The sequence below is a fragment of the Miniopterus natalensis genome, chromosome 13 (genome assembly GCF_054644295.1).
Source record: "Miniopterus natalensis isolate mMinNat1 chromosome 13, mMinNat1.hap1, whole genome shotgun sequence".
Taxonomy (NCBI): domain Eukaryota; kingdom Metazoa; phylum Chordata; class Mammalia; order Chiroptera; family Miniopteridae; genus Miniopterus; species Miniopterus natalensis.
Window position 1 is genome coordinate 40,418,346 of NC_142093.1, and position 12,914 is coordinate 40,431,259.

At 38.1% G+C, this 12,914-nt stretch overlaps 1 protein-coding gene across 1 annotated transcript in view; it reads right to left on the reverse strand.

Annotated features, from left to right (window-relative positions):
- EXOC6B (exocyst complex component 6B) overlaps nt 1-12,914 on the reverse strand; it is a 442,612-nt gene that overhangs the window by 177,932 nt on the left and 251,766 nt on the right. The window contains exon 18 of the mRNA XM_016202591.2: nt 7,510-7,689. Within this exon, the coding sequence (XP_016058077.1) occupies nt 7,510-7,689 (180 nt within the window). The remainder of the gene's footprint in view (nt 1-7,509; nt 7,690-12,914) is intronic.

Genomic DNA, 12,914 nt, shown 5'->3' on the forward strand with positions numbered 1-12,914 from the left:
TTGCACTAATGAGGTTTCACTTGCGTTGGCATTTGCAAAAGCAATGATGTGCAAAACCACTAGTGCCCCGTAGCTTGGATTAAGGCTATGGCACCAAACTGTACTGGTAACCCTTGTATACTTCACTGCCAGGCACTCACAGTAAAACAAATTTCATTTTTAAAAAATTATTGCTTTTATTAAATGCTCCCTCAGGAACTAATATTTCATATTTCCTTTATTGTCAACAAGGTAGCACATAAACACTGTTCCTTTAATAATCTCAAAATAACTAATGTATCTTGAGTATATCTCTGAGCATGTCTTTTTTATATTCTGTGTGACATACAGGGTAGTACATATAAAGCATTTACGTTGCATGCTCAAGTATAATTGTCTCAGGCAAAGCATTTGAGCGATTGAATTACAAACTGAACTAGCCCCTTTTTTCACAGAATACCCTTTTCATTTGAAAGAACAGCTGACAGACAAATTATGTTATTCAAACTTGGGTTTTTGATGGGCATTTTCTTGAAAATGACAGAAATGAGACTGAGTGCATCTTGAAAGAAAACAACTGATATTAGTTGCCAATGACACAAGTAAAGCTTTAAGAAAATTTTTGAATTTTAGAAAAGTAGTATCTGCCACCTTGATATAGTTTCCCAATACTTAAAAAGTTTTTAAAGAGACTGGTGGCAATATTACTGAGGGTGACTTTTTTAATATCTTATAATAAAATAAATCAACATTTGGCAGATCAGCCTAACTCAGTGAACCACTATTTTCTAAATGATGGATGTGCGATTCTATCAAATCACATATGGGTAAAGATCTATGCAAAGTATAAAACAGAAGAATGAACTTTAAGGCAACAGCATATAAAAAACTAATTGATAATGTTTCAGACTCCACACTGAGGTTAACCTTTAAGAAACTATCATGTGTCAGATTTTGCTATAGTACCAAAGAATATTAACAATGGTCTGAAAAGGCTAAAGTATTCCTCCTTTAGCAAACATATATCTATGAGGTCAAATTTCCTCATATACTTCAACCAGCAAAACATATTACAACAGACTGATGTAGAAGCAGATTAGAGATATTGAACAGTCTTCTATTAAGCCAGATATTAGTGTTACATACAAAAATATGAAACAATGACATTCATGTTACTAATGTCTTTGAAAAATATAGTTATTTTTCTTGGTAAATATATTACTGATGTTAATAAATAAGGTGTGAATATTGTTATTTTTAGATAAATACATAAATATTTTACAATCTATCAGTATTAATTTCAAATATGATAAATATCAGTAGATATAAACAGCATAAACAAAAGCTCTTTGGAGTTCTTAATAATTTTTAATAATGTAAAGGAGTCTGAAGGCCAAAAAGTTTGAGAATAGCTATACTGGCCTTCTATTGCTCCTGCAGCAAATTACCACAAATTTAGTGGCTTCAAACAATACAAATTTATTATCTTACAGTTTTGTGGGGTCAGGAGTCCAAAATAGGTCTTATGGGGCTAAAATTAAAGGCAACACTCTCTCTAGAAACTCTAGGGGGAAATCTGTTCCTTGCTTTTTTCAGCTTCTAGAAACTGCCCCCATTCCCTGGTTCCTGGCTATATCACTCTGCCCTTTGCTTACATCATTACATCTCCCTTTCTGACTCTGACACTCTTACTCCCTCTTATAAGGACTTTTGAGTTTATACTGGGTACATCCAGATAATACAAGATAACCTCCCTACCTCAAGATCCTTAACTTAATCATACCCACAAAGTTCCTTTGGCTATTAACATACTCACAGGTTCTGGGGATTAGGATGTGGACATCTTTGGAGACCATTTTTCTATCTACCACAACTGCTGAATTAAATATATACTAAACTCCTTAAAATCATTAATAAAAATGCAGAGAACCCAATTTTAAAAACGGGCAACAGACTTGAACAGAAACTTCTCAACAAGAGTATATGCAAATGGCCAATAAGCACATGAATTGTTGCTCAACTTCATTAGCCGTCAAAAAAATGGCAACTGAAAACATCAATGTTGTGTATAGATGTAGACATAGGTATAGATATAGATGATATAGATATAGATCCAATAGAAGGATTAAAATGATAAAGACAGTAAAGCCAAATTTTGGCAAGGATGTGAATTAGATGGAACTCTTATAAGCTACTGGTAAAAAAATACAGATTGGTATAATCCTTTGGAAAATTGTTTGGCAGGATATGAACACTTTCCTGACCTATGACACAGCAACTCCACCAAGTATGTACTCAAAGAAATATGTTCACCAAAATACATACAGTAGTTTCAAAACAATGCTGTTTCTAATAATCAAAAGCTAGAAACAACTCAAATGTCCAGCAATGTTAGAATAGATAACCGTGATATATTCAAATAGTGGAATATTATATAGAAATAAGAATTACCAGACTACTTCTACGTGCCATGTTGAATCTCACAAATGTAATGTTGAGTCTAAGAAATGACACACAAAAAAGAGTTCATATTGTGTCATTCCACAAACAGGCAAAACCAAGCTAGATTATTAGAAATACAGACAATAATTACCATCAGGGAGATAGGTAAAGATTTGGTGGGAGAAAGGCTAGAAGGGTCTTTCAAGAAACTGGTAACGTTCTGTTTCTTGATCTTGGTGCTGATCTCATGGGTTTGTCTACTCTGTGAAAATTCATCAAACTACTCAGTATTTATAACTTGTTCACTTTACTACGTTTGTTATTTTTTTATTTTTTTAAAAAAACAAAGTGATTTCCTTTTCTAAAGAATGGACTATTTAAACAAATGCATTTTTTTCAGGGGCCTCTTAACTAAACAATGAGCTGCTGGGATCACTGTGTCTGTTTCACAACAGCAGAAATGTAGGTAGGGTGAACATGGTCCCAAAAACATCATTCTAGAGAACAGCTTTTATACGGTTCCAGTGGTAATCTATGTTAGCATGTAGGAAAAATAGACACAGAAAACGACCTTTACCAAGGGATCATGTTAAACTTCTTGAGACTTTAGAGTTAAGGCCTGTTAGTCTATTGAAAGGCAGCTTCCCATTTTCAGGTCCCTGTCACTGGCTGGTCCTAAGACTATCTTCCAAAGGAGTTATCAAGTTACACAGTGATCAAAGGAAATTTAAAATGAAAACAAAAACATCCATCCTCCCAAACAGAACAAAACACATGTCAACACACCACAGAAAACTTCCTCGCTTTGTTAGCTTTGCAGTCACTGTTAAGGGTTGACAAAAGTCTCCATGTTGCAACAGTTAAAGAGAATAAACCATTCAATTATCCTACATTATATAAAAGTAACAAGGAGATGTTCTTAACAGAAACCCTTTTAAAAATATAACCTCATGCATTACAGAGTAGTAAATCCATTCTTTGGCCGTGTGTGGGTTACTCTAATAATTTTTTAAGAAGCTAGTTTTTCCTTAAGAAGATCCTGGACCTCATCCACAGCCACGGAGCTAGAGAGCAAGAAGCTGGCAGTTGCTAATTCAAAGTAGGAGTCCCCAGGGGCAAGTATGCACTGTGTGTGATTTCCAATAATATGTGTTATTTATTTGGAGAAACCATATGAAAACTGTGGCTGTAAACCACCATGAAAGTATCTCAGAACAGTGGCATGTACCAGATTCCTGTTCACTTAACTGTGAACTCCTCACCCCACAACATGTGCACTAGATGTGCTGGAGCATCTTGGCACCACACAGCAGGCTCAAATGTGCCATCTTGTCAAAGCAGGAAAAGGGCAGTTCAGAATGACCTACCTGCAGTGCTGCCAAGCAGGACTACTTTCTTCCTTAGGAACTTGGGTAAATACCTTTTCAGCTATAAAGATCTAAATTTTTTAATAAAGTAAATGCTTAAATATTTTTAAATGCCAATAACAAAAAATTATAAAATGCTGACAATTTTGAAAAAGAATTCAAAGTCACACCACCAAAACAATTACCTAGTTAACATATTTCCTGCTCTATCTTTTCCTTACTGCTAACACGTTTTTAGAGCTTTTACATACTTCTAATCATCGTGCTTATAAAATGTTCATTGTACTTCTTTCATTTAACATTACAGATATTTTGCAATGTTATTATTTAATAGTCATAAAACTAGTATTAATAAATGCATGATAGTTTGTTGAATAATATTACAGTTTACATAACCATTTACCTGTTATTACCCAGTTAAAATTGTTTTTAATTATTTGCTCTTATAGGCAATGTTGAAATAATTATTTTTTCCTCAGAAAATACTTCAGCTTCCCACAATCCCAGCACCAGTGACAAAGAATCAGAGCAGTTTCCTCTGCATTTTATAAAGGTATCTGAGATATTAAGGTAACCAGATACAGTGAGCAGTACCTAAGATCCTCTCCGTGGTCTCTCTGACTTATAAACAGCACATCATATTTGGAGAGTTCGATTTGAAGGATTTGCAGTTCTTTAAGCTCTAGGTTCTCTTTATTTCTCATCACCAAAAACAGGATTAGAAGTAAACGGTTCTTAGTATTTGAAATCAGACATTCATAATCTTTTATATAACAATTATAAGAGCAGTACACAACCCAAAGATCAGTATCATTAAAGAGGCAAGACACTGGCTGAATACAGCCAGAAAGAATAGCCATGGCTACTGGGATAAGTAGTTTTACCCAGGGGTGGGGGAGGGGGTGGGGTGCTAAGTAATAGCTCAATACACAAAGATATCTCTGAAGAAATACAAAACCAAAGGATTTAGTCACTAAAATGGCTAACTAAACTCACAATCGCAATACAACACTAATAAGGAGCTAATACACTGATTTCAAAGTCTTAATAGCATATAAACAGGAAACAATCAATTTCTCAGTATGCAGAAAAATCATTAGCAAATCTGTAATTTCTGCTCCATCAGAGGAGGAAAAAAGAGAGAAAAAAAAAATCTTTGGGCACTAGCTCTACCTATATAATTAATCTGAAGAAAAATGTGGTTGATATCCTGAAGGCTATGATGCCTCTAGTCCCTTGAGGACATCTGAAACTTCCTTAATTTGTTCCAGAGAAAACCATAGGGACTGGACTGACTTAGAGAATCATTATTACTAGCAGATGAGAGAATTTCCACAGGAGGTGTCAGCTAAGAGAACTAGCTGGGTAGTCTCTATACTTTACTTTTCTCATCTGTAAAATGGGATAATACTTGTTTGCAAATTTGTTACAAGGAATAAATGAGAATATGTATACATGCATATACATACATGTATGTATGTGAGAATATATGCAAATACGCATATGTATGTGTATCAATATATACATATTCTCATTTATTCCTTGCAACAAGTGCATATATATATATACACACATTTATATATGTATGTGCATACACACACACATACACACAGAATATGCATACGCTTAACACAGTACCTGGTACATGTTATGTACTCAAAAGATAATAGCTACTATTAAATAATGAAAGACAATTTTACACAGGGGTGGGCAAAAGTAGGTTTATAGCTGTAATACATATAAATAATAGAATAATTAAGAAATAATAGTACAAGAATAACTTGTATTTTGGGTACTCACAACTGTAAACCTACTTTTTCTACCCCTGAATTGTGGAGAAAACATGACCCAGAGTAAAAAGACCTAGGGCCTACCCCACACTATTGATTCATTTTCTGACCATGGGCAACACCAAGCACTATAAAGAAGAAAGCTATCATATCTGGTTAGGAGAATTAGAGAAGGTTTCATGGAAAGTGTAGGATTTGAAAGAGCCTTGAAATATTGGTAAGATTTCTATACATATAGTTAAAGGGCAGAAGCCATTAAAGTAGATAAAGGCATGAAAAAAACAAGGGTAGAAAAAGATGAGTGTACTTGAGCATCATTTCAGTTTGGGGAGGAATGTTTGAGCAAATAGAAAATTGAGATAGAGATAAAGTCAAAAAGGTAGTTTGGGAATCACATTATGGAAAGTTTTGATGGTCACGGAGATTTTGTACTTATTGGGAGGCACTGACAGTTTCTAAAGATCAGAATCATCTGGTTAGTGCTGAGATGGTCGTGGTTCACAAAATTAAGGGGGGTGGTAGGAGAAATGTCAGTTTTAGAAGGGTTTTAGACTAGAAGAATTTCAGGAACTTCTATGTAGAAAATAACTTTCCCTTAAACATGACCCATCAACTAACTGCCCAGGAAGGAAGGCCAAGGACAGGTATCACTGAATATTTAGTCAAAGAAAAATCAAGGCAAACCAACGTGGGTTAAGAGAGATCTTGCCTCAGGTCATATAAATTAACATTAACAGCAGACGGAGAAAAGGAATTCAGAATTCCCTCCTTGGGATCTGTTACTTGAGACAGCATTTCCTCTCTCTCAAGCATTTCTGAAAGATAATTATCAGGATAACAGGATAAATTCTCAAAAGTATGCATTTACGCCAAGCATGCAAAATGGGTAGCTGTGCATGCAATTATAAATTATACAATTGGAGCCTGAAAAAATGCTTGTGAACTTACCTCATCTGTTAACTCAAAGTACACAGCAACATTTTAGAACTCTTAACTGTGGAAAACCGTATTATAATCATTTCTGGTTGTCTCATGAAAATAGGTAGGCCAGCTTAGTCACCAAACCTCAAGGGGAAAACAGTTGCAAATTTCAATAATTTTCCCCTGACCATTCACTGTCTAATGGAGTATAATCTAGGACATCCTCTCCCACCCAAAACACAGGTACACACACACCCTCTAGTGACCTATTCCTTTGGCTATGTTGCTATTGCGGTGACAAAACATCCCCCAAGGTGATGAGGCTCAAACCACAACTCACCCCATCCATTGTACCTACTTAATAAGGAAAAAAGTAAACCAAATCTGGTGAAACATAATATCACCAGGAATCTCTACATATTTTAAACACAGAGTTTTATATCAACCAAAAAGTAGTCAGTAGAGATAGGACCATATTACTGATAACCAAGAAAAAAAAGGAATCAGAAACAAATCCACCAATATGCAGGTGAAGTTCACATTGTTACACATTTGTAAACAATGCCTTTACAATGACTGTGAGTATATATTCAAGAAAACAGAGAAAAGATAGATACATTAGGTAAAAAGATGGAGAATTTTAACAGAAAATTTGAGATTATAAAAAAATTAAGTGGACATTCTAGAACTAAAAAGTATCTGAAACGCTAACTCCTAAGTTTCTCTTCTGTTTCTACCAAGGCATTCATTATGTGTTTGCACTAATTACCCTTAAGTTAGAAGGAATATAAGTAGACATAATATTCGGGGCCATTTTCAGAATGAGCAAAATGCAAAAGTAAATGAAATAATAATGGAAGAGATCTCTAAATCTTGTTAAGGGGTGATAATCACAGGGTAAGCTTTTATATCCTGAAGAGCTTCCAGAAACAGACAAACACTTTTCACAAACTAAATTTTAAGAGAATCCTTTTCTATACAATGGGCAGAGTAAAGTGATTGTCACTTACAGGAAGGTGCGTGAATACAGCAAAGGTGCTACGCAGAAAAGCAATGAGGTCTACAAGGTAGTCACTAGCTTTGTTGCCCAAATCTCCTGTCATCCAGTCATAGTCGGCCAACTGTAGAAACTGGTCAATCTTTTGATTCAAGTTGGTATAAATCTCTTCTTCAGCTGCATGTCTGGCATCCTGAGAAATATGAAATTTAAAAAATCATTCAGGCTTCTAGTATAAGCATAGCAGACATTTCTGCTTGGAAACATCTCACACATACCCACTAAATAACAGAATTGGGGGTGGAAAAAAGATGAGGGGTAGGTATCAGCGGTACCCGCCGCCTCCCGCAACCACATCAAAATTACAACTAAAATACAGAACTATCATCACTCAGAACCTCCTGAAATCTGGCTGAACAGAGGGAACTGAAGAAGCATCGAGACCGGTAGGAGGGGCGGAGACACAGGCAGATCGGGGCTGGATCAGGGAGACTCGGCCTCAGGTCCACACCCTGTCCTGCGGTATAAACCCTGGGGGATATCTTGGTGGCGGTTTCCCGGAGGAGCGACGGGTCCCAGCCCCACAGCAGGCCCCAGCCCAGGGCTCCAGGGCCAGGAACAGACGTCCCCACAACTCCGGGCTGTGAAACTAGCGGGCACTGTCCCTGAGGGACCTGGAGGCTGTGGGAGCCCCAGCAGCTCCTCTCAAGGGGCCCACGCACGGACTCACTCGGACGCTCCCTCTGAGCCCAGCGCCGGGCAGCAGGCTGAAAGGACCTGGGACACTCGGGGAGGAACTAACCTGCCTGAAATCCAGGCAAGAGCTGGAGGGGCGGCTTCCTCCCATGGAGAAGAGATGATGGAGGCCATTGCTCCTTTGGTGAGCCCTCCCCGAACAGAGCAGGCAGGCAGGCGCCATATTTGAATCTCCAGCACCTTTGGCCCCGCCCCGTGATTCCCAGAGGCCCTGCCCCTCCCCACCTGCAGGCGCATCCAGGCCATTTCCAGGGGCTTTTCTGTGCAAGTGGCCTCTCAAGTCTTATGCTTAGGACTTTCCTAAAATCTCTCAGACAAACAGCAGCGGGCCCCATATGGCTTGATAAGTGGCCCCAGGCCTGGCACTGGCGGCAGCCTGCACTGGCTCATAGCTTGGCCTCTCCTGGACACAGCCAAGCCCAGCACAAGTAGCAGCCAACTATGGTTTGCTGTGTAGCTCATGCTGGGTGGCCCTGGGCAAGGCACTGGCACAGACTGACTTTGCACCTCCCGGGAGGCCCCAAAGACAGTGCACCTGGTGGTCAGACTCGATCATACTGGATTACAACCCTACCACATCCAAGAGTGACACACTCAAAGGGAGCACTTGGTGAACACCAAAGCTCCACTGAAGTAAATCCTGCTCCACAGGGGTGTCTCCTGCACAGCAGCTCTTTGGCTGTCGTTGCAGCTGGTCCTCAGAGCCAATTGGCCTGGGGGTCAATTCCTGCCAGTGACACTGACAGCAACCAAGGCTCAACTACAATAGGTCAGAGCACACAGCCCACCCAGGGGAGCACCTAGAAGGCCCAGCTCAGGTGACTGGGGAGGCTGAGCCACTGGGCCCTACAGGACACCTACTACACAAAGCCACTCTACAAATTCCAGGAGACATAGCAGCTCTACCTAATACATAGAAACAAACACCTGGAAGCAGCCAAAATGTGGAGGCAAAGAAACATGTCACAAAGGAAAGAACAGAAGAAATCTCTAGAAGAGGAATTAAATGAAATAGAATCAAGCAAGCTAACAGATACAGAGTTCAGAACTTTGTTTATAAGGATGCTCAATCATATTAGTAAGAGTATTACAAAAACAACTGAGACCATCGATGACCTAATAAAGCCTATCAGAAAGGAAGGCTACATAAACTAAAATGAAGAATAATTTACAGGGAATCAACAGTAGAGTAGAGGACGCTGAGAATCAAATCAGCAATTTGGAACATGAGGAAACAAAAAACACTCAGCCAGAAGAGCAAAAAGAAAAAAGAATCAAGAAATATGAAGATAGTATAAGGAGCCTCTCAGACAACTTAAAGCAGCCTAGAATTCGTATTATTGGGGTCCCAGAATGAAAAGAAAGAGAGCAAGAAACTGAAAACCTATTTGAAAAAATAATTACAGAAAACTTCCCCTACCTAGGGAAAGAAATAGACTTACAAGTCTAGGAAGCACAGAGGGTCCCAAACAAGAGGAACCCAAAGAGGCCCACAGCAAGACACATCATAATTAAATGCCAAAGGTTAAAGACAAAGAGAGAATCTTAAAAGCAGCAGGAGAAAAGCAGTTAGTTACCTACAACAGAGCACCCATATTACTCACAGCTGATTTCTCAACAGAAACGGCAGGCCAGAAAGGAGTGGCAAGAAATATTTAAAGTGATGAAAAACAAGAAACTACAACCAAGATTGCTCTACCCAGCAAAGTTATCATTTAGAATTAAAGGTCAGATAAAGAGCTTCACAGATAAGAAAAAGCTGAAGGAGTTCATCACCGCCAGACCAGCACTACAGGAAATGTTGAAGGGTCTTCTTTAAGAAGAAGCTAATGAACAAAAGAATCTGACAAACTAAATAGATCCAGAGACATTGATGCATGCAACAGACAATCATATTTCAGAGGAAAGAGGGAAGGGGTGTGGAGGGTGGGAAGAAATTAACCAAAGAAGTTATATGCATATATGCATAAGCCATGGACACAGTGAATAACGAGGTGAAGGCCTGAGGAGGGGGTGGGAGCGAGGTGAAGGGGGTGAATTGGGGGTAAAAAAATGGGACACTTGTAATACTTTCAACAATAAAGATAAATTAAAATAAAAAATAAAAATAAAAATAAAAATAAATAAATAAATAATAAAAATAACAGAATTGGTAATATTAAGTAATATCACAGTCTCCATTAATTTTTCTCTTTTCAAAAGCACAGTGTAATATTTTCTATTTTGTGTCTGCAAGACAAACTATTATTGTGCTTCACCAGATAGAAAAACTGGTAGTTTCCTCAGCTACCTGCATCCTTTCCTTTCCTTTCTTATCTCTGTTCAAAATTACACCCATTCTCAGGACTCTATTCCTTTTCATCTCTTTTGGGACTCCAAAGTTCCCCCTTCCACTCTCTTTATATCCCCTAGTCTCTTCACTTTGCTTATTATATGTATCCTAAACTTCCGACTTAATGCTATGTATCCCACAGTTACTACCTACTTCTTCAAAGGATGGAACACACCAATGTTTCCTAAATTCTGTTCTAAGTAACCCCAGTCCTGAAAAATGCTAAAACAATAGCAAAAAAGTTCCTAGATCAAATAAGTTTGAGAAACCCTGTTTAAGAGATTCTTGATGTACACTAGCATATAAAAGACTCTAAAAAATGTTGTGGGACTAATGTTCCAAGAAAAATATTTTTAGGACAAAAAGGTCTACACTGCACCAGAGCAATAACAATGCTAACAATCTATCACCACGGATTGGTCCAGGACAACCCAGGACCTCCATGCTACCACATCCAATACTCATTTTTCAGTCTGATCTTACTTGATCTCTGTTAAATATTCTCTGCCAGAACTAAGTTCTCCTTTGGCTTTCTCCTGGTTTTACTTTTACTTTACTCACCTCTAATCCTCACTTTTGCTGGGTGATTACATCAACTCCTATGGCTCCCACTGTCTGTGTCCAAACCCACTCTTGGTCAAGACCCATATATCTGATCTCTTCCTGGGCATTATCACCCACAGAAACATTGGACACAGTAAGTCCAGGGCTAGACTGACCATAATCCCCACTTTTCACCTGTTCAGTTCAGTCCAACGCAGAGATCTAAGAAACATATTGGATTCCATTCATTCCTACAGTCAGTCACTGTGTCCTGTAAATTCTAACTCCTAAATTTCTCTCTAATTCCTACCCTCCTCTCCATTTTCACCGTTTTAACGGCTATAATTTTTGCAATGTATTTACATATTCTAATACAGGCATTTATTATGTTTACTATGGACCCTTCTGTGCTTAGATCTTTATATATTTATGATAATCTACAAGCATGATAATCGACTTGTTTGATAATCAACTGTCCTAGAATTCCCGTTTTACTAAGTGTTTTCTTTTCATTAATAAACATTATATTTTAGAAATTTAGGCTTAGAGAAAACTGAGCAGAAAGTATAGAACATTCACATATACTGCCCCCCCGCACTTACCCGCCACTGTTTCCCCTATTAAAACATCTTGCATTAGTGTGGTACATTTGTTATAACTGATGAACCAATACTGATCATTTATTAGTAACTGAAGTCCATAGTGTGAATTAGAGATTACTCTATACTGTACAGTTCTATGGATACTAAAAAATGCACAATGTTACATATTCACTATAAATATCATATAGAATAGCTTCCCTGCTCTAAAAATCCACTTAGCTCTACCTCTTCATCCCTCCCTCACTCATTCCCTGAATCCTGGCAACCACTGATTCTTTTAATAATCAATGATGAGAGAGTCGTCAGTTATCAGCTGCCTCCTGCATGCCTCTGACTGGGCATCGAGCCCGCAACCCCGGCATGTGCCCTGACCAGGAACTGAACCAAGATCTCCTAGATCACAAGTCAATGCTCAACCACTGAGCCACATTGGCTAGGCTGTGGTCTATTTTGAATTAATTTTTGTGAAAAGTGTAAGATCTGTGTCTAGATTCATTTTTTTATTTTTTTCTCTCTAAGAATCTACCATATTATTGTATAGTAATTACACAAATAATATTTGTGATGGAGTAAATTAATAAATACCTTCATTCTATTTTGTACGAGAGTGAAGACATTCTGATGAACAAGGAAAGCAAAGAATGCCAGTGTAATTATGACACATATGGCAACAAAAGGGAACTCAGGAAGGAAATACCTTGAAGACCTTCTGATTCTTTTTGCCCCTTTTGAAGCATAAAGATTTCCATCTGCAAGGGAAAGTTTTCTGGAAACAGTAGCTTAGGAAAATACACAACATGTAGCTGTTATAATTACCATGTTTACACTGAGTTCTGGTTAGTTTGTCTGAAACAATCCTGGTAAAAATAAACTTTCAATGTGTTTTATACAACCAGTGCTTCCAATAAGCACTGCCTACATGACCTTTAGTGGTCTCCAGAACTTCTCCTTTACTTCTCCTTAACTGGCTGCTCAACCTCTATGGCTTCCTGCCTGCCTTTAATTTTCCCTCAGCAATTTTAATGCTAAAGCAACAACAAATTACACAAGCCATCCTCTGGGAGGATATCTGACCATAATCCGAAAAGCCCTTCAAATAAAGAAATTGAGATAGGTTGGGGAAGAGTAGCAGAACATACTACACAGTCCCCATATGATACCCAAGCATAAATGATCCTCATGCTC